Source organism: Falco punctatus (genome assembly GCF_963210335.1).
Source record: "Falco punctatus genome assembly, chromosome: 7".
Taxonomy (NCBI): domain Eukaryota; kingdom Metazoa; phylum Chordata; class Aves; order Falconiformes; family Falconidae; genus Falco; species Falco punctatus.
Genome location: NC_137587.1, coordinates 8,738,493 through 8,765,184, shown reverse-complemented (window position 1 = coordinate 8,765,184; position 26,692 = coordinate 8,738,493). Strand labels below are relative to the sequence as shown.

The 26,692-nt window shown below is 45.9% G+C and overlaps 1 protein-coding gene across 4 annotated transcripts in view; it reads left to right on the top strand.

Annotated features, from left to right (window-relative positions):
• The window catches only part of GPATCH2L (G-patch domain containing 2 like), an 85,997-nt gene extending 59,316 nt beyond the window's left edge, over window positions 1-26,681 (top strand). For all 4 annotated transcript variants that reach the window (XM_080395985.1, XM_080395988.1, XM_080395987.1 and 1 more), the window contains one exon: window positions 10-26,681. In XM_080395985.1, coding sequence (XP_080252111.1) covers window positions 10-138 — 129 coding nt within the window. In that variant the 3' untranslated portion in view covers window positions 139-26,681. The remainder of the gene's footprint in view (window positions 1-9) is intronic.
• Window positions 26,682-26,692: the final 11 nt, after the last annotated feature.

Sequence of the window (26,692 nt, the reverse complement as noted above, 5' to 3'; positions counted from 1 at the left end):
ATGTTGTAGATCCAATGGTTACATGAGAGCTCATATTGTGCCTGGGACCCCCAAGACTACCTCTGTGATAATCCCCTGCAGCATCAGAGCCACTTTGTACCTTGTGTTGGTTGTGCATTGCTGGGTTATAGAGAATGATGTGAGTCATGTCATGGTGTGTAGCTTCTTTCCTTGTTTTTTCTCATCTCACCCACCTGTGTGTTGTACCTATACCAACAATGAGTTGTAATTGCAATGGGCCAATGCATGCACCTGCTAACGTCTCTGTTTAGTGCTATTTTTCCATTGGCAATCGCTCTTGAATCTCAAATGGGGAGCCAGTTTTTAATCCATAGATTGCATACCCTATGGGTTGCTCACAGCATACGTTTGTTACTTGAGATGTCACAGAAGGAAGTTTGAGGCAAAGAATGTTGTCCTTCATGTTCCTCTCCTCATGAGAAGGTGATTGTGGGAAAGACTGGTTCCTGAAAACTTTGCTCAGTGTTTTCATTGGCCCAGACCATGGCACGTCTCTGTACCCTGCCCAGATGCCTGTTCTGGCTTGCGCTGCCCCAGGCTCCTCATGGCACTTGTTTCTCCAGAGACAGGGGCTGCAGCCTGCTTGTGACCAGGAACAGGGCTTGTGATCCTCAGCTCTATCCTTCTCCTTCCATGGGGATATGGATCTCCCTGCCATTCGTGCCTGTCAGTCTGTGTCCCTGTCCCCTGCAGCCCAGCCCAGAGCTTGCCCTGGCTCCAGGATGTGCAGAGCAGAGGGCGCTGGGCAGACTGAGTGAAAGCAGCATGTCCAGCTCCCCATACTGCAGGCAGTATGCCACTGTCATCAGGCTGCCGCTACTGCCACCTTGGTTGCCCCTGCTTTTTTGCTATACACAGAGCACATTTGGGGCTGAAGCTTGTTGCATGTACTGAACAGGGACAGCAGGGTGGTTTGAGGGCCAGGAATGTGTTAGAACCTGCACACTGGGTGTGAAACGACACCTAAACTGACTGCAGCCACAGCCTTGCTATGGATGTCCAGGTATGCTGCACTAGCACTGCTTTCGTTACCTACTAGATGTGTCATCCTGTTTAAAAAAAAAAAAAAAAAAAAAAAAAAAAAAAAGCAAGAGCTGGAAAGAGAAGGTAGCAGCCTAACAAGACCTACTTTCCACTATATTTTTAGCCTCTGATTTTATTTTGCCAGTATAATTCTGGATTAACTGTTTCATTGTTTTGTCCAGCCTGAGATCAAGTTTAACTGATCTAGAATTCCCTGCCAACATCCATTTTGTTCTTTTCAAAATACAGGAATCTTACTATCATTGCTTCAGTGTTGTTTGGTTTTTTTTAAAAAAGGTGTTAGGTGACATCACTGGTGAGCTCTTTGGAGGCCCCTCAGGTTGTTCCAGTGGGAAGTGTTTCCTTTCAACAGATATTTCCTCATGTTTCCCTTGACTGTAAAGAACAAAGGATCTCTTCCATCGTAAGATATATGGGATGAGCCATCCTGTGTCCTTCCTGTTCTAGAAAGAATTACTAGCTAAAAATTTCTGCCATCTCTCCAACTATTTAGGCCTAGACAAGGACATTTTTCCTACCATAATTTGGTTTTATGAGGAGACAGCTCTATGTGTGTGCTGCTGGGAAATAACATTTTTTTTACAGATGTGAAGACTGAGGGGCAATCAACTGCCCCAACTTCTTTGTGATGCAGTTCTGCTCAAAGCCCACTTTGATTTTTTCCCATAGAAATAGCTTTGCATATTTGTTGGTACAAACCATCTTTTATGGGTTTTCTTCTGAAGGATTTGTGTTCTTATGGAGAGACATACTGGAGAAGCTGATACTTCTACAGCACACTGCCTGCAGAGTGCTCTGTGATTGCTGGTACCTCCGAGAAGCCATGAGCCATTCCTTCACTTGTACTAGAAAAAATATCTCTGCTTTGGGTCTGGCAGTGGCCAGGGCCAGGCCTTCACCTTACAGTGCATGCGAGTAGCTGGTTTTCTCTCACAGGGGCCCTCGCCCACCTATTCCATGGGTGCTATGAGAAGAGCTGTTGTGAAGAGGCAGTAATTGCAGAGCTGGTGGGAAGTGGTAGCCAGGTCCTGTCATTTTTGTACCTGTTCCTACTCCAGATATACCTCTGCAAGAAATGAAAGTCTTCTGCCGTCTGTGGAATCATTGAATTACAGAATAATTCAGGTTGGAAGGGATGTCAGGAGGTCTTTGGTACAGTCCCTTGCTTAAAGCAGGATCAAGACTGAATTCAGTCTTGGTTGCTCAGGGTTTTACTCAGTTACATCTTGAAAGTCTCCAAAAATGAAGGCTGCTCTGTGCAGCTTGTTCCAATGCTTGGCTGTCCTCACGCTGGAAAAGCTTTTCCTTCTATCCGGTCTGAACCTCTCTTTTTTCCCATTTGTATCTATTGTGTATTGCCAACCCACAATGTCTCTGTCTTCTTGATAAGGTCCTTATTGAAAGTCTGCTATTAGGTCCCTCTAAACCTTCTTCAGGCTAAACAAGCCCAGTTCCCTCGGTGTCTCTTCACAGGGCAAATGGTCCAGCCTGCTGACCACATTGCTCACTCTCCATTTAACTTGCACCAGTTTATCAATTTCTCTTTTATACTGGGGCCCCAAATCTGGACAACATATTCCAGACAGAGTTTGACAAGTGCCAAGTGAAGTACAATAACTACATCCCTTGATCTACTGGCTCTGGTCCCGTGAATACAGCTCAGGGCACTGCTGGACATTTTTGTTGCCAAGGCATAGTGCTGGCTCATATTCAGCTTACTCCCTATCAGGCCCTGAGGTCCTCTCCAGCAGAGCTGCTACCCAGGCAGGCAGTCCCTAGTATGTACTGTCACAGGGGATTATTTCTTCCAAGGTGTAGGACTTTGCATTTGTCCTTGCTGACATTCGTAAGGTTCATGTTAGCCCAGTTCCTGCAGCCTGTCTATGCCATTCTGGATGGCAGCTCTGCCTTGAGCATATCAACTGGTCCCCCCAGTTTGGTGTCACATACAAGCTTGGTAAGAGTGTGCTTTGCTGCAGCCTCTAGGTCATTGATACAGATGTTAAACAGGACAGGTCCCAGGATACACTCCTGCATACATCTTGTTACTGGCCTCCAGGTAGCGTATAAACATTGCCCTCGGAGCCTGATGATCCCATCATTTTTTAGCCCATCTGATAGTCCACTCATAATAGTTTTATATCAAACTTGAGACATTCTGGGAAACAGTGCTGAATGCTTTGCTGAAGTCAAGGTAAATGGCTTCCATGCCTCTCCCCTTGTCCACAAGTCCCATTTTATCATAGAAGAGAATCGCATTGGTCAGGTATGATTTATCCTTGGAATATCCACGCTGACTGTTCCTAACCACCTTCTTCTCCTTTGTGTGCCCAAAATATGCTCTAAGGGGGCTCACTACATCATTCTCCCGAGGACACAGGTGATGCTGACTGGCCCTAATTTATTGGATTTTGGACCTCTTTGGAAAATGGATCAGAAGGAAGTTATAGGCCAAAGAGAAACCCGTAGTCTGTAAAGTCAGCTGCTTTAGGCTGCTTTTTCCTTAGTCAGCTCACAGCCAGCAGAGAGTAGCTGGTAACATGCCCGGATGGGGTGCGAGAGCTTTCTGGCTGCCTTAGATGTGCTACCAAGGGACATGAGAAGCCAGGAAGGGCTAAGATGTAGGTTAGAGTGAAGGTGGGATCTCGAAGGTGGGGTTCAATCCACGTGGAGGTGCTAGTGGAGAGGTGGAGTGGAACAAGGGGCAGAGTACTCAGCTGCAATGCCGAAGTGGAGAGAGCCCATCACAGGCAGGCAGGTCATAGGGGAGCATGGTGGGCAGAGCACATGGTGGGTTTTGTCATGAGCTGGCCTTTAAGCAATGACTGATTTAACTGAGGGTTTGCTACTTGCTCCCCAGTCACAGACTCTGGGTGAGTACATTTATTCCACAGAAAAGAAGATCTCTGAGGGATTCGATTCAGAGGCCTTAAAACCCTTTTCCTTGCTCCTCCATGCAGTGTCACTGTGCCTCTCACTGAGGGAGATCTGCTTTCATGCTTGGGCATCTGTCCTCATGCTGTCTGCCATGCATCTCTCGGACTTCTACTCCAACCCTGACAAATGTCATGGACGTTGGAAGGACACATTTGCCCTGCCCTCTTCCTTGAGACAAGTTCGGTTAAAAATAAGTGCATCCCTCTATTGCAAGCTTCAGAGTGAGGGAGCTGGAGCATCGGTCTCATTTTTCTCAAGGTGTACCTGTCGGCATTGTAGTTAGTGATCCACAGGCAGCTTAAACACAGCTGTTGTAATCAAAGCTGCAAAGTTGCTCTGTATGTTGAGAGCTTTCTGTGCCCAATTCCTTCTTGCAAGAAGCCTAGAGAAATAATTTTCCTGTTGGCAGGCCAGGAGGAAAGGCGATAAGGCTGAGAGAGGGGAAGAGGTAGCCATTTCAAGCACCTCTTCTGATCTGCTGCTGGCCTCGGGGCAAGAGGGCAGGTTTCAACCCAGTATCAGATGTTAGCATGTTTTTGTCAGGTCACTTGCAGTGGCCTCAGGTGAGAGAAGCAGCTCTGCTGAGAAGCTGTCCTGTTCCTACTCGTTTCCCAGAGGGAAAGGGAGATTTCCATGTGCTCCGTCTTCTAAATGGGGATAAATAGAGTGAGAGGTTTTCCAGGGCAGAATGTGACCCTTAATCCACTGGCATACCTGCATGTGGAAATGCAAGTACCTTCAGCTACTGCAGTTATTTTTGTACAAATTCTTGAGCTCTTCAGCATACACCTTTGTTGTCCCTGCCCCTAGCTTTTGTGTAAGAGAGCATCTGCAGGGGAATTGTGCTCAAGGAAGGCTAGAAGTAAGGGACAGGGATGGCAGATAGGGATGGCGGAAGCACTGGAGTTCTTGCAGTGCTGGTAACTCCTTGGAAACTGAGATGGAAAAGAGAAAGGAATTATGTGGAGTTCTTGAGAGCAGGTAATGACATCTGTAAAGACAGTATGGAGAACAAACCGGGTTGCACAAGTGCTCTTGGCTTTCCATTGCTGTTGCTTGTTCCCTTATGTTTTCTTTGTCTGAATTTTGCATGCATCTGAGCGCTGGTGAAGGATTTGATTCTGCTATATGAAATCCCATTAGCAGTGTGTATTTGTTCTCCAGGTAGGAGGGAGACTGGGAACTTAAAACTGGTCAAAGTACAGTGATGATTGTAAAAGGATCACACATACGAGCTTGAGGCAGAAGGATCTGGTCTTTGCCATTTAATAGCCTGAAATGGCCACTGAGGTGGGACAGGGACCAGCATTCAAGCTGATATGATTAATCCTTTTCATTAGATATATGGAAGAGGAGGTAAACAGACTATTAATTAAATCTGTAAAGGATACCAAATTGGGAGCACTGTAACCGGTGACTGCAGTGTGGGATTTGAAATTAGAAACAAGGGTAACAAATAAAGGTCTCTGCTGCCAGGACACATGCAAGTAAAAGAAAACCACATTGAACTTGATGTGTAGAGAGGAGAAACCTAAAAGGCCATAGTGCCAGGAGATGCAGCCACGTGAGTGTGTTCGTTTGGTGTCTGATGGTTGGCAACTTGCTGTGCATTGGAGGAATCCTGAGACTGTGCTGCTTGGAGAGAGAAGTAAGGCTGACTCGCTGTTTGTGGAAGTCAATGGAAAGCCTCCCAGAGGCTTCAGTGAGGTTTGTCTATGGCCTGTGGACTGTCTGAATGCTGATGGACGAACCAGTGGGAGAGCGGTCAGAAGCACTATGTGCACCCAGCAGAGTCATCAGTGGGCATGCTTTGGATCAGGGAACCCATGTCCTCTGTAAGGAGCTCCAACTTCAGGGTGTCCACAGGACAACATAGCTAATCACAGTGTCAGAAAGGATCTGAATGGGGGTCGGGGTGAGAGCAGAAGGATTTTGCTGCAGTGCAGGAGTGGGAGAATGACAAGGAAAAAAATGAGTGACGTCAATAACCAAATGCATTATAACTAACATACTCTGGCCTTCTCCAATGCTCCCCTGCCAGCATCTCCAGAGAGCTGCTCAAGTATGGCCTCCTGACCAACACCATCCCTAGGGAAACTTCTGGTGGAGAAATGGAGGAGCAGGGAAGTAATGAGATTGACGCCAGGGAGGTGTTAATGTGAGTGAACCACGTTCTGTCCTGGGAGTCCCAGGCTTTTGTTGTGACATTGGAGTCTCATTTTCTGTGGTTTGTCCATTTAGCATTTGAGGGACAAAAGGGAGCGGTAGGGCTCCTGGAGGTCAACATTCACCCTTTGTGGTGTTGAGGAATCTGCCTCATTGTCCACCTAGACTGTGTTGGGCCATTGCTGCAGGTTGTTCTTCCTTATGCCCCTGACATTCCTGTTCAGTGGACCATGTGCTAAACATGCCCTTTCATCCCCCCACCAGCTGTAGGTGGCAGCTCTGGACAGTGAGGTCATGTGAGAGAATTCTGAAAATCCATCCCTTGAAGAGCAGTTCTGCATGTCTGTCTCATGGCTGGGTGCCTGGAGTGCCCGGCTGCTTTGTGTGTGGGCTTTCCAGCCAGCAGGGTCATGGATGTCCCAGGGGTGCTCACCGCAGTGACGAAGTCTCTGCACGGCCTTTGCAGTGCTCAGGTGGGGCTGGCAGGGGCTGAAGGGAAGTGAATGAACTTTCCTCAGGGCAAGTTTTACTATGCATCTCACCAAGTCTGGAGAGGTTCTGCTGTGCCTATCCTAGCCCCGGTGGAGCAGGGAGAAGTGAGAAGGTTAAAGGGAATATACATTAAAACTGTTTTGTAGGGTAGCATTGATTCTGACAGGCCCAAGAACCACTTTTTACAGCAAGCTCTGAATGCAGTATTGCTGCTCAGTTCAGTCCCTGTTTAGACCAGCCACCAAATACCGGAGCTGGCTGGTCCCGGGCTGTTACAGCATGTGGGAGAAGCTGTGTGCAAGGGGAGAGATTTCAGTAGTAGTGGGTTGCTGGTCTGTAAAGGTCATGGAAGGGTGAGGCAGAGCTGGGAAATATAACAAGGGAAGGAAGCTTATCATTTTTCCCTTTGATGGCTTTTTGTACCCTGCAGTGCTTTCCAGCCTGACCTCTGCAAGCTGGGTTCACGTGGCCAGCACAGTTGTTCTGCCTCTGGGTAACAAAGCAGACTTATCTTGCTGCAGCTTCTGGTGTCCACACCTATCTCCCCATCTAGAGAAGCACAGGAGGGAGGTCTGGAGAGAAGAAGGTGCAGGGGAGTTACACTGAAAGGAACCATTCAGCACTTGAAATGGAGCTAAGCAGGGTGACATGTAGAAAAGTAGAAGTTACCACACCACTTTGCACCAAATATCCCCCTCTCCTGAGTCCTGTTTCCCAGAGTCATTGACACTCCAGGAGAACTGAGTTGGGGGGGTAAGGGTTTGTTTTTTTTTTTCTCTTTCTGATGCTTTGAGGTTGGCTTCAGCCTCCAATTCTGGATGTTCTTTGCCTTTTCTCCAGGAAGGTGGGTCTAGCTGGTGGTGCATTGGTGAGCTGAGGGGGCAGCTCTGTACAGTTCTCATCTCTGGATGAGATCTGTAATATATCTATATTTGGATATAGAAGCAGTTATTGTGTCAGTATGCAAAGCCTAAAAACAAGTCAGGCACTTAGGCTGAGGGGTTGCCACCCAGTTTATTCATAAAGCTCGTGGAAGGCTCCTTCAGCTGGCATCCAGTCACTGATGTGGGGCTGGGTGCACCATTATTCTCTGATGTTCAGAGTTTTACCAATTTGGGAGTTTTAACCAGATCTCTGACTTTCAGGATGATAATTTTACAAAAGGAGGTAGATTGTCCCAAACTACTATGAGGTTCTTGCAAGTTTTGACCGCTGTCAGTGAGAGAATAGAGGACTGGAGAGCCTGTGTAGATCAGATCAAAATTCTTATCTGATCCTATTTTTAATCCTGTTTAATCTGTATCTTCAGTGCTACCTGGTGGGGTTAAGTCCCATGAGTTAATGTGGCTTCATATATTCTATATTCTCCAGGCACTTTTCTCTCCCGGCTTTGCACTCCCGTTTCTGCTCTCTTCCAGAAGATACTCAGTACTAACTGACTATGGTAGCTCTCTCTGAGGGCATGGTTCCCTTGTGCTTTTTATGGTAGTATCTAAGGAAGGAAAAAGGAAGGCAGAGATGTTTCCCCTAAAAGATTCCTCCAGCATACAGAGATAGTGCTACTATAGAGTGCAGAACATAGGGACAAAAATTCCTATCCGTTATCACTTACTATTTCCTTCCTGGTGTATCTGAATGAGTGCTTTTTTTTTTGTCCCCTGCTTTTTTTTCCCCCCTCACCACCACTGTAGAGTGAAAGGTCATTTCCATTGAACTGTCTATGTTTCCTGTATTCATTTGGAAATTCCAGCCCCATGGAAGTGCTGTCTGAGGGCAGCCTGCATTGCCTGGCTGACACTGGATTTCACCCACAATTGTCTGCCTTTCTATCCAGCTTTGTCACTCTCAGGTTCTTCTCAGTCTACTTTTATGTTGATTAATTTAAACGAGGCTGTCACCTGCAGTTTTCTACCACCTGTTCTTCTCAGTTTCCAGGTCACTTATAATATACCTCAGCAGTCCTAGCATAGACCCTGGTGCAACTGAGCTTCTGATCTGGTCTCGTGCTGAAGACTAGCTCTTTGTTCTTCACTAACATTTTCAGTTTCATCCAGTTTCTCATTTGTGACAAACTTTCACTCCACAGATGGTTGTTTTCCGAGAATGTCTCTGAAAAAAAGCAGTACATGAAGGTCCAGATTGTCAGCTGGTACTTTGAAAGGAGTTCACTAAGCAAATGGCCAACTCTTTCTTCCAGAGTGAAAGCACTGGCTCAATTGGTAGCTGTAAATTAATTATTTATGTATAGTTGTGTATAGTTTATATGTTGTAATTAATTAAGGTCATAATTGTAACTACAGCTTGCATGAGTATAGGGATCAGGCTGTTGAGTGTGGGAATCAGGGAGATCTCCTGATTTTATTCTTCCCTCACCTCCGCTATGGATGACCTCAATCTTTTGTAGTGGGTAGCTGTCCAGGTGTTCACTGGGAAAGCCGTGACGTACTGGGAGGAGGCGTACTCTTCTTGAGCATCAAGTCATGTTTACGTACCCTGACTCCAGCCATGGGGAAGTCAAAGGCTAGTACAGTACCCACTCATGGGAAGCAGAAAATGATGTTGGGTGGTTATGGAAGGTAAGTGCTTTTGCACTCTTCCACCTCGAGGACTCTCCTTTGGGCTAATCTCTTAGAGAAGGAAACAAACACCGAGGAGTTAGTCAGAGGCTGGTTTTGTGAGACACTTCACCCCTGAGAAGTCATTGTGGAACAGAGGTTTGTCCAGAACTTGTGGGTGGATGCACTTGGTGTATCCCATTGTCCAGTGCTTGACTCTCCCTTCATTCTGGCATTCGTGGTTCCCTGCAGTACCCAGCCTTACAATACTTCTGCTATTCTCTGCTCACTGGCATGTGCTTCCCAGGTGCTCATACCCTCCTGCTTCTGAGGCTGACCCTGTGATGACAGCTGCCTGGCTGCCTATCAAAGGCTCCATTTAGAGCTAGCCTGAGTGCAGACAGAAAGCTGCAGTGTTAGACCCCGAAATCTGACACAGAGTGGCTTGCCCGCTTTTCAGTGGGTCCTTGACAGCCTTTCAGCTCATGTCTGTCAGCCCCCCTGCCAGGCACACAAGTTCACTTCCAGCTTGGAAGAAAGGGAGAGAGAAGTGACATTTCACCGAGTGGCGGGCACACCGGGGGATGTAGGGAGATAAGGCAGGATCACAGAAGCAGCTGAAATCCCCAGCGGATATTGCGTTGCTGGCTGGATTGACAGGTTAAAAGTATTGCTGGGACAAGTCTCCCTGCTCCCTCTGTCCCAGAGGACTGTGCAGTGAGATCAGCACTCAATCCTAATGAATCTTGGCCTACACTGGGACCAGTTCTGCCATAGCCTGGCACGAGGACATCCATGGGGAATTTGTTTCCAACTTTCAACAGGAGTTGAAACCCATAGAATGGCTTTTTAAATAAATAAGTTCACTTAGCAAACAGCAGCAGTAAATGAACAGAAACACTGACATGGCCAAGGATGAAATATTAGCATTTTTCAAATCCGTTTGGTGAAGACAGTCCCTGGGCACTGGTTCAGGTCCTTGTGTTAGTGGGCTGTTTGCAAAGCACTAAGCTAACTTACAGCCAAAACCTGTCAGCTTCTTCCTGGAGCTCAGGAGGGCAAAACTTGTCTTAGTTGACAAACTAAGTCTGGTCTAAAAACATAATATCTTTGCATTTCTTTCATCTCAAAGTATTTATGACACGTCAGTCAGAGCATAAGCTTCAGGCAGTGTTTTGGCTGCTCCAGACTGCAGGCAGGGAAAGGAACAGTTTTCTTCAAGCCCCACAAAAATGCTACAGAGGTGACAGCAAACCAAAGTGACTTATTTAAAGAGCACCACTTCAGTGACTACAGATGATCGTGATGCACTGAAGGGGCTCCCTGTCACATCGCAGCAGCAAGCATCGGGCTCAAACAGTCCTGGCTTGGAGAACCTCCCTGCACAGTTAGGAACTGCTTCCTGCCCGTGACTGAGTTTGCTGGGGAAGTCATTTGTCCCGATGCTTATCTAGCCTTGACTGGTTCACCAGCTCTTGTAGGTTGCAACACAAAATGGCATGGCTGGGGGCTACTGTCTAGAAGAAGTTTTTCACTCTTGGAAAGATGTGACTATGTCCATGGGTAAGGAGAAAGTCACATGGAGAGCTTTTTCTTCAAGCTTGCTTAGGCCAACCTGATCTCCACCAGTAAAGCTGTGTGATGTGAGTGGTAGTTTCAGCCCAGCATCCGCTGGAGAAAGCCCCACATGCAGAAGCTAAGGCTAGGGCTCCTAACCTGGGGAAACAGGTGTCAACCCTCAGGAAATGGGTATCAGAGTGGGATGGGGGTCTTCCCAAGGAACTTCTCTGTGCAGTCAGTGGAGAAACACTGATGACTGACCAGTGTGTGACCCAAGCTATTATCTGTAGGTCCCAAGTCAGGGCACTCTCCCCAGCAAGTGAGGGCTCCCAGGAGAGAGAGAGAGAGAGACAGTGCTAGGGGGTGCAGGAAGGCAGGGATCGGTCCTGCTGGGTCAGCTGAAATGAATTAAGCCAATACACTAATCAGTGACTGGCCAGGGGACCAAAGAGGAGGGTGTCTGGGGCCAGGCAGGTTGCAAGGGCAGGGAAAGGGGGGTGAATAATGCCTGGGGATGCAATGCTAAGGAGACAGGGGATATAGCAGTGGGGCAGAGACATGCTGTCATCCTGCAGCCAGTGGGGAAATTGCACCAAGGACTACTGTGTCCCATGCTTGCCAACCTCCCCACATCACTCTCTGTTCCCTGCCCACTCCTATACATGGCAGATGGAGGCACTGCCTTTGTTTTATGCTGTGATCCATGTCCTTTTTCCCAGGTACTGTGATTCTGCAGTACCTTCTGCCTGTTGTTGATGCCCAGACTATTCAGTCCCAATACCTAGGGTGTATTGTCCACTACTTTCCCCATGTTGTGCAACCACAGTCCCATTCTGCAGCCCTATTGCTCTGTTCTGCATGCAGCAGTGCCCCTTGCAGTCCCTACTGAGAGGTTAATAAAGACCTACTGCTTGAGTTACCTTTAGCTTTTATAAACCAAAAAATACAAACAGCATGTAAGCAGCATTCATTACCTTGCACGCCTTCAGCTGCTTATTGGATACACATCCCCCTCCCTCCAGCATCTCTCTCTTTTTTTAATATGTTTTTTTTTAATTTGTTTTGATGAATGAGTGACAACCCTGACACCCGATTCGCTGAGATTAATAGAAACGACACAATATTTACGTCGCGCCGACGAGCAATTATCCTGCCATCTATCTTTGAGATTATCTTTCTGATTGAAAACTACTCATCCATGTAATCGGAATTATTTGGAATTAGAAGGGAATTTATGGCCCCTCTCACTCTCCCTCCTATTTGCCTCTGTCTCCATCCTTCTTCCCACTCCTTGAAGAGGGATCCTTTCTTCCTTCATTCCTTCCATCCTTCCTTACTTCAGCCTTGTGGATGGAAATGTGATGGTTGTTTGCAGAGGTGGGGCAGACTGGGCAAGACTGTGGCCAGGCAGGCACTGGGGACAGTGCAGATGCAGTGAGGCTTGGGCAGCAGCCAGGGCATAAAAGGCTCTTCAGAAGGAGGCTGGCGTGGGAAATGGACATGCAGAGTATGTGACGCAGTGGAGGCTGTGCAGGCGATACTGCAGTGACAGAATAAGTGGAGGCACCTCACTTATCTCCCTTCTTTATTCTATTTTACAGTTCCCTCCTTATTACTCTGTTTTGAAGATGCCTTTCACTGGCCCGCTGCTTAGTAAATGTGCTCCTTGTGCATTTGTTTTACCTAAATGCTTATCTGAAAGTATTTTTCCAGCTCACTCGGTGTAGAAGGACCCATGCTTGTGGGCTGCTTTTTGCTGCTGTAAACCTTTCTGTAGCTGCTGCTGGTGTTTTTGCTACTTCAACAGACCCCAGAGACAGCCTGCTGTCCTCCAGTGTGTGGGATGGGATCTGGCAGTCCCGCTTCAACACTGGCGTCCCCAAACACAATGCTGTCCGTATAGGGCTTCTAGGAAATAGTCTTGCTTATTTGTCATAGCTTTAAGGAGCTGATAGGTAGTATAGGACCTGTATTGGTTTTTCTCACTGGGAAGAGCTGTCTTTTGCATTTTTTCAAAACCACCAGGGTTTCCCACACTTTTCTTTATTTGCTTTTCATTCTCTTGCTGGCCTGTGGTGCAGAAGAACCCACTAGTCATGTTGTCTCAGGTCACCTCTAGAGGCAGGAGACACAACCCTCCCTTTTTTGGTGATTCCAAGATAGGATAGCAAAATTCGCGTATGCTCCTTCTCTTCTCTTTTCTGGAAGCCCATGTCTGAACACAGTCCTTAGGGGGAAGCATTTCCTACTTTTCCCTTCTCCTGTATGAAGACAAGAATGGGACTATCCTACTACATATAGAGAAAATCTGTGCTGTATGTCAGTCAGCACTGGGAAATACTCCTCTTCTGTAGACATGCTTCAAAAACAGCACTTGATTTTTTGGCTAGTGGTTGTGGCAGAAACAGACAGTGAAGGGGATGTCAGGGGATGTCAAGCAGCAGAGACATTTTAAATGGATCTAGTAACATCTGTGTCTTTTGAGAACCACAGCGTGGAAAGGTCCTTGGCTCATGTGAATCCTGCTGGAGAACAGAGAAGGAAAGTAATGTAGGTTTATGAGCAAGTGCCATATGCTGAGAGAGAGACTCAGTGCTGAAGGAATTCAGCCTGAATTCAATTGCAAAGGTACCAGCTAATACACAAGCCAGGCTGACAAAGATGTTCCGTACAGAGAGCAGTGTAAACAGTTAACGACACAAGGATTTGGAAAAGGAAATGTGCTTTAAGGTACAGTTGCTCTGTCAGCTCGAGAGATCTAGGCCCAGATGGGAATCCCAGATCCTTCCGCTCAGAAATACCCGATGTTGTTATTAATTAGTATGGAAATATTTTCCTTTCTTGAGAGAGGGCTGTTGAATTGCCAGTGGGATACTGGGGGGATGGGTATGTGCATGTGTGGGGTAGGCTATCAAGGAACTACTAATTAGGTTACTTCCCACTGCTGTTGACATGCTGGGGAAGGGGGTTGTTTGTGGGCCAAAATAAAAAGGAAAGGGAAAGACTGGGAACAAGAATGGAAAGCATGAGGAAAAAAAGCAGTTGGATAGGACAAAGCACACAGGCTGAAAAAAGTATGTATAAAAGACATTCCTAAGATTCCCGAAGCAGAAGACAGTCGAGGAACCAGGATATGGTTAGAACCCAAGGGGAAGCTCCTTTGAGACAACAGTAGCGTGTGTTGGACACAGACACACAAGGACTAACTGATCCTCTCCATCCTTGTCACTGGTTTTGTTATTTGTACTTCCACAAACTTGACACCAACGTCAAAGTAGTGATATTTTATGCCAGGTGTCACTATGAAACTGGAGAGAATTTGGATGAGAAACTTCAGCTGTAGGCTACTTTCTTTTGCTGGCTGGGTCTCTTACCCCCTTCCTTTGGAATGGGATCTTTATCAGCTTTGATGAATAATTGTAAAAGTACTAATTGGAATTTTTTCTTGGCTTCCTACGTAATACTTCAACTGCTTGCTACTTTTATCAAGGTCTCCTTGTGGTCTCTATCTCTGTACTTCTGGTCATAGTGGGTACAGCCCTGGGAGAGCCCAGACACAAACCCCAGCATAAAATGATAGTGTAGCCCTGTATCTAAGCGGTAGGTGCTGCATTTACAGCTCTGAGCGAGTGCCAGAACAAGAAAGAGACAAGGAATGTGTGTGGCAGTATGAGTTAGACTAAGCAAAGGATCTATTCACAAAGGGGAAGAAAACTAAGCAAGTGGGTTACCTAAAAATATCAGTGCAGGCTCCAGGCTCCCTTACAGAGGGAAGAAATCAGTGCAGTTGTCATTATTCAGAGAAAATGTTTTGGGTTTTCAAAGAGGGAGGAGTGGAGTGGTAAGACAAAGACATAGCATTGACACCTCATACAGGACCAACACAATCCGGACCTGTTTATCCTGAGATCTGACTCTAGAGAACATAGCTGTTTGCTGCATTTTCTTCCAAGAAACCTGTCTAGTAGGAAGTTGGATTCTGAACATGCAGAGGACCTACCCAGCCTCCTTGGATTAATACAACACAGAAGGAAAAAGCTATCCAGGTTGCAGCCTACCATCATCACTTCAAATCCTCGAGTTCCCCAAGAGATCTAGAGTAAACAGGAGTGGTTTGAAACAGAGAAACTGGTAAAAAGAGGGGTTAAACATCGAAGGATATCTTGGCTTTCAGTTCCAGGGGTTTGTGAATTACAGTGACAATTTATCAGCATGTGAAAGATAGCTGTTAGCCCAGGCACATCTGCTGGGGGCCAGGGAAACTGTTGTCCCTAAATCTGGCACCGATCATAGAATCCAGAAGCACTCATGCAACCCTTGCCTGCCCTCTTCCTATGCTGCATGTAAGGCAGAGCAGGGTCGGGTGGGATATGCTCATCAGCAGGGAGGGGTATGGCAGCACAAGACGAGTGAAGTGGGATGAAGCTGAGCACTGCACAGGTGAGGGCTCCTGATTCCATATCCAGCTCCTTGCGGTTGAAAAGTGGGGTGTTTTTTGGCTTTTTTGTTTGTCTGTTTGGTTTTTTTGGTTGATTTTGTTTTGGCTTTAAAGAAAATGAAAAACAGATTGTATTGCAACATTGTGTTCCTTAGAAAAATGCCTTGTTGGTTTAACTTGAATTTATTGTTAGGCTGCTTTTCTGAGAGAATACTGCATATGTGATTGCACTGGTTGAGTTTGTGTAACTTTTGAACCTGTTATCTAATTTAAAATGCATTTTGCACCCAGTCAGAAGTCTGAAAGGTATTAAGTTCACGCAAGTTTCGTGAAATAGGTGACAGGTAGAGGAGGAAGACCTTATTATTACCCCTTAGGGAAAGCCTGCAGAATGAGCTCACTCTTATTAGAGTCCAGGAAAACCACATGGGACAGGGACTGTCCAAATGCCCCAATTACAGAAGAGTTCAGTTGAGGCTCACATCTTACTGTGTGTGTAACAGAGGATCCACTGGCTGGTCAGTGTCTCTTGTAGATTCTCTAGCGACTAGTAAGGCACAAGCTTCCTTCTTTCTGGACATTCATAATGCTGCTAATGCGTGTCGATTCCCTGGAATTTAATAAAAGGTGAGTAACATTGCAGCCTCAGTATAATACAGTTTAAAAACCAGTCAAACACAACAGAGAAAGCTATTGGAAACAAGGCATATTTTTTTCAGGTACCTGAGAAGGCAATGCACACACAAAATTTTCAGTAGAAGATTCTTTCAGGAGGTAAGTTGAGGTGCAGATGTGAAATTGCTGATGTCTGTACTGACTGTATCTTCTGCCCTCTAGCTTATGTGTGTCCCAGTTTTCATCATATTAGACTGTTTGAGTACTGGTTTCACTGTGATTTTTTGGATCCCAGTATAGTTAAACTGGTACAGTTCTGGCATGAATATTACTTTGGTGTGACATACTTAGTTCAGCATAACTTCTTCGGAAATGTAAGCTAGGCTAACATGAATGTGGTTATAGTTATATAACTTTATTTAGTGTAATATTCTTGAAAAATCATCCTGTGAAGTGGGATAGTTACATTTACACAAAAATAATGTGGACTAGGCCTCAAATTACAAAGTATTTGCAGTAGAGACCATATTTGCATATGCGTGGTGTTTAGTGTCAGAGTGCCCAGGTTCCGAATGCTGCTTATAATAATAATAATAATAACAATAACATAAAAGGGTTACAAGTCTGGCTGGGGAGTCACCACAGTGTGTCTGTAATTAGTTGTAGTAAAAATTATCATTTATGAGGCATCTGGAAACACAAACTAACTCTCAGAGATGAACAGTAACTATGTAGTCATCTCTGTCATGGTACAGCCTTAATGACATTTTTGTCAGGGAACTTCCTTGCTTTTGGCTTGCTCGATAGCACAAAATGAAGGTAATGGCTGAATGGATTTTGTTTGCAGTCTTGCCATTATGTGGACCATTGAGGCTGTCCATCTTCATGATTCACTTAACAATGTTTGCAAGGGGAACAGGTAACATTGCGCAAGCATAATGTAGCAATGCAGGAGCAGTTTCTCTGCACAGACACATTCTGAAGAAGGAGGTGAAACAAGAGTTCTCATTTATGGAGAACCTGGCTAAAGAAATCACCTTTGAAGGAGGGAATCAAGGAGCAGTTCTGGACAGGGGGCTGCTTCCTGATATTGTGGCTTTTCGTGTCAAGTCTTGTTTGCTTGTTTACTCTTTAATTAGTTTTCCAGGGTGAGTAACAACTTCTCCAAATTACTGCCAGCTACGCAGAACAACAGTAGTTAAGACAGAAGACTTAAATAATTCCTCCAAAACTCAGCTTTTTGTTATATTTCATAAAAGAATGACCATGTTTTAGGAAAGTGTTTTCTTGGGGAATTTGCTGATACAGCTGAGAAATATGAAATGCCCTATGGTTATGACCAGCAGTCCACCTGCCTCCAAATTAGAGCCTTGCTTTCTGCCTGGATATGAACTAGTGACCTGTGAGAAAGTAAAGACTCAAATAACTATTTTTAAATGAGCTGTTTTCTTTGGAAACTTGAGAAGGAGACATGAAAAATTTTCCGCTTCCCATTTCTACCAATTTAAAAACGTGAATTGTGTCATCTGATAATGTGGCAAAAAGAAACTCCTCTGGAAGAATGACACAGACATAGCACAACAACTCTGGAGCAACAGGCTCCCAAAAAGCAGAAGTTTCCATGGGGTTTCACCAGGTGAGTGAATCCCAGGATCTCATGGCAAGGCATATGATGAGTATTCAAGAGAGAGAGATTCTGTTCTTGTCTATGCTACATGAAGTGTATTTACAGGGCACAGGAGAGCACCATGCAGTGATAACTCAGCTTAGATACAATCTCATGGTGCTCTCCATTTGAATTAATACAGCCTGGTTCTCATCTGGATATGAAGTCCATATGAACGATGCTATCTTACTGTCAAAACCCAAACCAGCTCATTCAGAGCATGCTGAAGTAGCCCTGTATAGCTCTGTTTTCCTAACATACCCTTATTTGCTGAATGACATAAAAATGGGGCTGCTTCTCCTGGACTTTCTGTTACCGGATTGCAAAGTGCAATTTTTTTGTATGTGCAAAGGTGCAAATTGCATCAGTGCCACTGCCCTGCCTTGCAAAGACACACAAGGCTGAATCCACCACTTGCACAGAGCTTAATTCTGCATAGAGGTGCTAAAGAAAGGTTGTGATTTCATGGTGGGGCTGGTTTCTTTTCCAAGCTTGTGAGCACAGGAGAGCTGCATGGTAGTACATGGCATGTCAGGGAAGAAGCTGCTGTGATTGCTTTAGATCTTCCTCTCTGTGCTCAGCAGGGAGTCACAGCCAGGCCATGTGTGAGCAAGTGTATGTGAAGCCATGCCTGTGACACATTCCTCGAGGGAGGGGACTGGTGAGGAGCTGGGCCTCACCTCCTGGAAACAGCAAGGCTCTAGGCAGAAGCGATGGAAGGGACTGGTTATTCCAGGCAAAGACAGGTCCAGGTGCGTCAAGGGCACAGAATAAAGAGGCAGCAAGAGACTGAGCAACCAAATGTCTGCATCTGAAACACGGGCTCAACAGAAACCTTCCTCAAGCAGCTGTTTCCAAGGGGCTTTGGGTAAATCCACTTGAGGTTAAGAATTTGACAAATTTTTCTTTGCCTCCTCACTGTTAAGTCTCAGTGAATGTGACATCTTCTTACAGGGGGTAGGGTGGGGGGGTGGGGAGGAGGAGGGAAGGATGGAAAACAATGTAGCTTGCTATAGACTGTGCTATACCTGAGCTCCAGCTCAGTTTCCAGCAGCTTTGAACATCTGTGGTGAACTGCAGGGCACCTTTGTGCCCAGAAGCTGCCCCTAGCTTTTCCAGGAGTGCGGGGTGGGTGAGCAGGCACTGCATGGTCCCCACCAGGGCCTCAAAGGTATTGCAGGGGGGAAGATGGTTCTCTGTGGCACATGACAAGACTGTTGGTAGAGAAACTGTTGAGCTTTTGGCTCCTTCTAAGCTTGGCGGGCTGTTGGTTGGCAGCAACACGTAGCTCTGGCTGGCTGTGGGGCAGTTGTGGTGCACTTCCCTGAGCGCCAGGGACATTGCTCTGGCACTCCCTGGCACTGTCGTCTCTGCTGGGGACCATGTGTGTGGCACTTTGTTCACATCCTGGCAGTGTAAAGCATCTTCAGACCAAATCCTGAGTGCCTGAAATAAGCAGTAAAGCTTGGCAGCAGCACAGACAGCCCCTGCAGCTTGTTCCCTCTCTGTGTGTGCTATAGCCTTGCTCCTTCATCTGGGATGAACTCAGTGCTGGGGAGCTGTTTCTGACTGCCTGGAGAGCAGAGGAAAGGAACGGTAAATCCCTTTGCAAAACTCTTCTTTCTTGCAAATATGGATAACTATATTTAAAGAAAAGGCTCCTTCCCTCTTTTCCTTCCCGCTCTCGACTCTCTTGGAGAGGAAATACTCTGAGTTTTGAGGAGCTCCAGACTGCAGAGCATGAAGGGGCTGGGTCAGGAGAGCTTTCAGAGGTGGCTGACAGCACTGAGATGAAGGACTTGAGGTGATGGGGTGAGGAGGCCAAGGAGACTGCAGCAGGGTTGCAGTGAAGGGGGAGAAAACACCTCCCTTATTGCTAAGATGAAGCTGAGCCAAAGTTCAGGAGAACTTGCTATAGTTAGCCCAAAGAAAAAGAGACAAGGGAGGGGGGGATTTTACCTGGGTCTGTGCCTGTTCAACACATTACAAGGGTTTACAGCTCTCTGCCAAGGGCCTGGCAGCCACAGAGTAGGCTCAGAAGTGATTTTAGATGGCACAGAGCTGAGAGGCATTAGCTCCTTGTTCCCCTCAGGGTGCAAGTGAACCTTGCCATAGCTTTGTGTGCTGGAGAAGCTTCTGTGAGGGTAGTGTTTAGCCTGCCATTTCGCGTTTGGTTTACCCACAGTGAGGGAGTGATATTATGGTGGCAGAACTTCGCTGCCAACAAGGGGATTGAGGCAGGCATCTGCGTACACATCCCTCTGTCTGTGGAAGTCCTGTGTGCCCTCAAGTGCCCCCCAGATTCGATGGTTTAATTCCCTCGTTGGTTGGGAGTTGTAGGTAGGGTTTTGATGTGATCCGTGTGGGAGAATAGTCTCTCCCACTGTAACAAGACAGTTTCCAGAACGGTTCAGGGTTATTTTTGGTGGCCTGTCTCCTACATATCCCTGTGGTGTGTCCTGCCTGGCACAGGAGGCCTGGCCTTGTCAGCCAGAGATCACCTGTCTGGGGGCGCTGGCTTGGCTGGGTCTTGGGTGCAGAGGGAGAGCTACTGAATGAAGCAGATTTTTCCGTCTGTTGTGAGGTACTGCGGTGGGCTGACCTTGGCCAGCCACGAGATGCAGTTCCTTCAAGAAACATCCACCTGCTCCACCATGGTGTCTGCAGGGGACTGTCTGCTCCGGCACCTGGGGCGCCTCCTCCCCTCCTTCCGCTGTGACCTGGTGTCTGCGGGGCTGTTTCTCACTCCCACAGCCTGTGCAGCACTTTCTGTCCTTTCTTAAACATGTTTTCCCCCGGGCACCACCACCTTGAACTGCGGGGGCCCAGCTGTGCCCTGTGGTGGGTCGGTTGGAGCTGACTGGAACCAGCTGGAACCGGCTGTGACTGGCACGGGGCGGTCCCGGCCACTCCTCACAGGCGCCGCCCTGCAGCCCTCTGCCAGCGCCTCACCGCAGCCCCGGTGGGGACATGCTGAGTGACACTTGGCTGGTGGCATTTTGACAGGGATGAGAGCTACGCCGCCTTCTTCACACCAGCGAGAGCCCCAGCCTCAGGGCAGCGGTAAGGGCTCCTCAGGCGTGATAAACTGGGCTAGGGGATAAGGCAGGACAGGAGGCCAGTGGTGTTGCTTTGGAGGGGGCTCATGAGGGACCCACTGCAGAATTTCTCTTTATTTCCTTGCTTTAGAGGCTGAGGAACTTGTGTGGCTTCTGGCCTTCCCCTGAGAGCTCTGCTGGGCCATGCCAGCGGGCAGGCATGTCCTCAGCGGGGACGGAGGCAGGTGAGCGGCCCTGAAAGCCCTCAGCTTGCACGGGAATGGCTTCTGGAAAAGCTTATTCCTCGTCTGGGTGTCTGCAGCCAGGAACATCTCCTCCTTTGAGGAGCTTCACCAGTTATTTGCCTTCATTTTTTTTTTTTTTTTAAATGTCTTTTAGTTGAGCAAGACACGCAATCAAAGAGTATGCAGCCTCTCCTTGGAGAGAAGAGGGAGCAGCAGTAACCCCCCTGACACATGCATTTGGAAAATGGTGATGATTTTTCTGAGGAGCTGAGCTCAGAGTCTGGCTGCAAGTTTAGATCTTGAGCCAGACATTATGGTTGGGCCCATCTGCGGTTATAACAGTTATTTGGGTTTTGTAGAAGTTGTCTGAAGGAATCTGAATTAAAAACAAAACAGAAACAAAAACCCAAGGGGGACCTGTTTCTGGCAATCCTGGTCCCTATTTGATCTGGCACCAAAACTGGTTTAAATCTCACTTTGTCCTCCTTCTCTTGCGATCAGAATTGCTACAAGCTTTATTATGACAGTAACCATGCTTCCTCTCCCTCCCCACCATGGCCAAGGTCACTGTGAACATGAAACAGTATCTCTTGCCTGAAGCTGACCTCAGTAGGCTGCAGGGCTGCTTTGAGATTTGTCTGAGTGCACAGCTAATGCCCTGCCAGCACAGGTGTGGACTTGCTGGTGCTAAACAAGGTCCTAAACAAGTGGTACAACAACAACAATGAGTTTCTGCAAGGCATCCACAACAAGTTGAAAGCATGGAAGGTGCCTACCCTAAATGATGGAAATTGATAGCCCAGCACTGGTAAAACACATTGCAGTGTAAGACTGGAAGAAGATGGTGGTGGTTTCCAGCAAGAGAATATCATAGTTACACAATTTAGGCAGGAATACATCTAGGAAGTCTTACTTTGTTTCATTGTTTTGTGCTGGGTGTGTTTACAGAAGCCTTTTTTAAGCAAAGGCTCCATAGTACAGTGGAAGTTTAGGAGGGTTCTAAAATGAGGTAAAGGTGGAAAGGACTGTTGTCATAGTGTACATGATAGACTGGTAAAGGTTGTGTGTTTAAATGTAATGCAGCATCTGATTGTCCTAGTGCTCTCAGGCTTTAGTTAAATCCTTACAGATTTTATTTCTGTGTGTATATGTAGAGCTGAATGCTCCCTCTGGATAGTCTCTGAACTCACTCTGGTATGTTTTGTTGCTCAGGCCAAGCTATTTTTCATTACTGCATTGTTATTAGTGGTGGACTTGAAAAACAAGGGAGAGTAGCATTCTTCTGTGCTTGCTCTCGTTCTTGTTAAAGCCAATGGCATAATCTCTGCTGAGCAGCCACAGATGGTGCCTCTCCACAGCTTAACTCTGCAAATAGTTATGCCAGGTGAAGAGTTTTCTCTGCCTGCAGCTCTGAAAATGGAAGAATAGATTTGAGTGCTGCCTAATCCAGGGAAGTTCCTTAGTCCTAATCTGATGTGCTTTGCTTGAAGCTTTTTAGAAAGTTTTTGCAGGTTCCCTTCTGCCAAAGGGTTTTTGGAGTCCTAATTTTCCAGCTGGCAGGTGCTGGAAGGTGGTAACATCTTTAGCTGGAATGGCTAAATCTGGTAGGGGGCTTTGTTAAAATTGTAGTCATTTCCACATTCCTGAAAAACAGTAAAATGTATAGAAGCGAAAGAAGGAGAAAAATAACAAGTGTATTAACCAAGCAGCATGGCTTTCCCTGGTGATGACAGAGACGTGACGTGACAGCATGGTATGCACCTTCCTGGAGGATACATGAAAGAACTGGATGCACATGCATGGAAGTTGGGCTCAGTGTGTGCCAAAAAATACCCTGCTATGGATATTGGTTGCACAGAAAAATAACTTAAGTAATATTAAGTTTGCAGCATCAAAATCAAATGAGGAAATAAACCAGCTAAACTCCTAGCAATAATATCAGCATTTCCCTCTTGAATATTTGCTGGTTTTCAGAGCGCATGTTTTGTATCAAAAGGCATAGTATGTTTAACTATCTGTTAAATCAAATCCAAGTCATACTACGTGTGCCAAGCATCCAGAAGATAGTTGCTACTCAAAATTTTCCTTTTGTTTACATTTTATTCCTTATCTTGTTATTTTCACAGTCTTGGAAAAGGGTTTTTTTGGTGTTCATTTCCTTTATGTGAAAAGAGTTATCATTTTATAGTATCTTTTTTGGTGTCCCTGTTTGAAATCTGTGCAATTCACACCTCACTAAATCCAGCAGGGCAATAATACAGCTGTCCTGGCATTTTGGGTTTGTGAAACTTTTTAGAAGTAGTGTGACTCTGCCGAAGAAACTTTTTGTTGTGTGTTACTATTATTATTCTTAGTTTGTGGCTGGCTTTGGAAGCTGCAGAGCTGACTCTCAGTTTATCTTGTAAAACTTTTATTCATACCTGCATTTCCCAATATAAAAGCAGCAGTGGTTCTGAGTGCTAAACTTATGGCACATAGATCAGATGTGCACAGAAGCATTTGAGGCTCACAGGAGAAAGGACAAAGATTATCTGTGTGGTTTAATGTGCGGGTGGGGGGAATTGGAAGATTACATTGATTAGACCAGTATTTTCAAGCTCTCTCTGGTTTTGCCATGTCCCTATCTAAAAAGGGTAGCTGTGAATTTTTGTTTGTTTTTGTCAATAGAAGGAAAGTACATTTTGCATTCTTCTGTAATAGCTTGTATGCAGCTGAGCAAATTCTGCCCAGATTTATAAATGCAAAGCTCAAACTCTGTGTTTGAAGAAAATCAAGCACTGAAATCTTAGTTCTGTATCATAGACTTCAGAATCTGAGACTGAAATACATACTTATGATGCAAGAAGCATTTAAAAAAATACCTTCCCAAACAACAAGTAGAAAAAAATGCAAAGCTGCATTTGCACTTTACACTGTCTTCTACTTGGGTGCTTCCAGGAAAGAGTTTATAGAGTCTACAAGTCACTGACATTGATCTATTTTGTTTGTTGCCTTTTTTTTTTTTTTTAATGTATCTGAGGGTGCTTTTGAAATCTTCTGGCTTTCTTTTTGCAGTGTTTTGAAGTGGGCATTTGGTCTCAAGGCCTCTACTGTTGGATTCTTTCCCTGCCTCATCCTGAGGCTGGAGGCTGGAATTAGGTGGTGTTTGTGCACAGCAGTGCTGGCAGTGGGGGTAGAGGGCTTGTGTTTGAAGTTTTACCTAAAGCAGATCTTCTCTGGATTGCTGGGTGCTTCAGTGGGGAGCAACTAAGGTCATACATCCTTATAAATTTGGCAGTGAAAGGATGGAGTAATGCTGACTCCATTCAAGTTCATCCGTACTTGCTAACTGTGTAATACTGGCAAGTCCTCGTCCCTTCATCCTCCAGGCAGAAAGTGGACGGATGGAGGACTAATGTATGCTCAGGTCTTGCTCTGCTGTGGATATGGGATGCCAATGATAAGCACTGGACCTGGGCCTGAGAACTGAATAGAGCTTCCCAGCTACCTGATGGCGATGTGCCCAAAGTGTCCTTGTGATTTAGACTACATCATGGGGTTTCCTTGGGCTTCAGTTTGGCCCATGGCAATGTCATGGGGTAGGGATGACCCTGTTCTTTACAATGCAAGGCTTGACAGAATAGTATTTGAAGAACTTTAGATGTCAGCAATATAGAATGGCAAAGAACCGTCCTACAGTGGTAACATGTTCAGGATCTATGTGACTATGCCTTTGTTAAAGCTGAATTTTTCAAAAGTGACTGTTGGATTTAGGTGCCCCTGTTTTGGGACCTTGATCTGCCATGCCTCAGTCTGATTATTCTGTGTACTGAGCTTCTAAAATTCCTTCCGATGGCAAGGGGAAGGGTAAAATGTCTTCCAGTTCTCAATATTAAAGCCCAAACCATCTTGTACTAGTCAGCCCAAATGAGAGGGCAGAAATTCAGAGTTTTCTTTGTTTGGTCAAGCAAGTTTTTATCTGAGATCTGACCCAACTAAGTGAAGGTGAAGGACCAGAATCTGGCAGGGAATTGAGGATGTGTTTCCACACTGGACCTCAGCCTCTCAGATACTTTTCTATTTTCCCCCTCTTCATTTGTAGGTCTTCATCTATACGTATCAAACTGCTTTAAAGTGCAGTGTTAAGTAATATTATCTCTGGGGTTTTTTAAAGCTGGGGGATATGCAGCAGTGGTAAAGTGACAAGCCAGACTTCACACAGGGCAGTAGCTCAACTCAGGAAAATGTCTAAATGTCATGAGTCTTTGCCCATTGCATCATCAGGCCCCTGTACTATGAAAAGGGCATTTAAAAAAAAAATAAACCTCATTGACTAAATCTTACCAGCTTAGACATGAAGCATACTGACAGGAGGTGAATTACGCATACAGCCAAATTTGGCCCAAAAAGAGAAAATGACTTTATCTTCCCACATAATCAATAGCTGCAGTTGAACTGAGACCTTGGCTATGATGTGGTGGGTCCTTGCCTTGCTTTAGGATAGCTGCTCCTGTTGAACTAACTGTCTTTACTTCAGCAAGAGCAGCAGCTGCAGTGCAGTGTAGACATGCCTAAACTAGCTTAAATAGTTCAGGTACTGTTAGCCACTGAGCCAAAGAACCATGGAGTTCAGCATGGGCTTGGTGCCTGAGAATTTGATCCTGCTCTTTATGTGTTCAGCATTTCTCTACCATCTCAGCTTAAGCAACCCTAGCAATATGAAAAGAAGGCTGGTGGATCTGGTACTCTGTCTGCACTAGTACTTTTGCCTGCAGAGCTGAGCATGGTACTAGGGATGATTGTAGGGGATACTGCCAAAGGTAGCAGTGTAGTGAAAGCTGTTTTGCCTCTCTCTGCCTACTGTTCTCCCTCTTTTCCCCCACCCTTCTCCTGGTATTTGTTAGGAGTTGCCTTGCCTTTGAGTCTGTTTGCTATGAAACTGCATAACCATTAAGGTTCTATTGGAGATCATGAATATCTAGGAATTGTCAAAGGCTTGGAGAACCAGTTGCCTCTTGGAAAAGCTTTTGGCTTTGCTTGACTGTGGCTCTGACAGGAGTATCTGCAGAGGTTAGATATGGGAACATCCAGGACCATTACCCCTGTATCTCTTAATGGGGACTAGGACAGAAGCATTTCTGATGTGTTCTCTCAAGTCATTGCCCAGATAGTGGGCTCCCAGCTCAGCCTCTGCAAAAGAGCTGTGCCGATACCTATAACATCGGTTTTCTCCTGGAGGTCAAGGACCTGAGCAGGAGTGATGGTTCAGATCCCTGAGACCTAAGGAACTTGCTGAGTCAATAGGGGAGGTGCCATCAGTGCCCTCAGTTTTGTTGTCAGGAACAGCCTCATCAAATAGGGTTTGTGGGCAGAGACCCTAAGTTGACTGCCAAGCTGTTAAATTGCTGACCTACCCACTAGCCCTAGTTTATTCTGCAGCAGAAATACAAGCACGCCTGGACCAAGCCCTAGAATTCAGCTCTGAACTCCTCTCTCATTCTGTCAGAATCCCCAACTTGTTTTTAAAATGGCATTTATTTTTGTTAAATTGCAGAAGAGTTGGAAGCAGTCTGCCAGTTATGCTTTCTCTCTCCTTCTTTGTGCATTGAATTTTGTTCATTCGCTTTACGTGCCTCAAGTTGCTGTAATGCTGCTGGGAAAGTAATTGCCTTGCACTTTCTTTTTCTGATGCCCACGGGTGACTGTGGGGGACTCCTCCCTGGGCTCAGTGCAGAGTTAAAAGCCCAGCTTTTGCTGCTTTGCTTAAGACCTGGTTATTTCTTTTCTCTCTCTCTTTTTTTTTTCCTTTCCTTTTTTTTTTTTCTTTTCTCTCTCTCGCTTTTTTTTTTTTTTTTTTTTTTTTTTTTTTTTTTTTTTGTCAGCTGCCTGTTATATCAATCACAGAGCTGGGATCTATTTATAGGTTGGGACTCGGA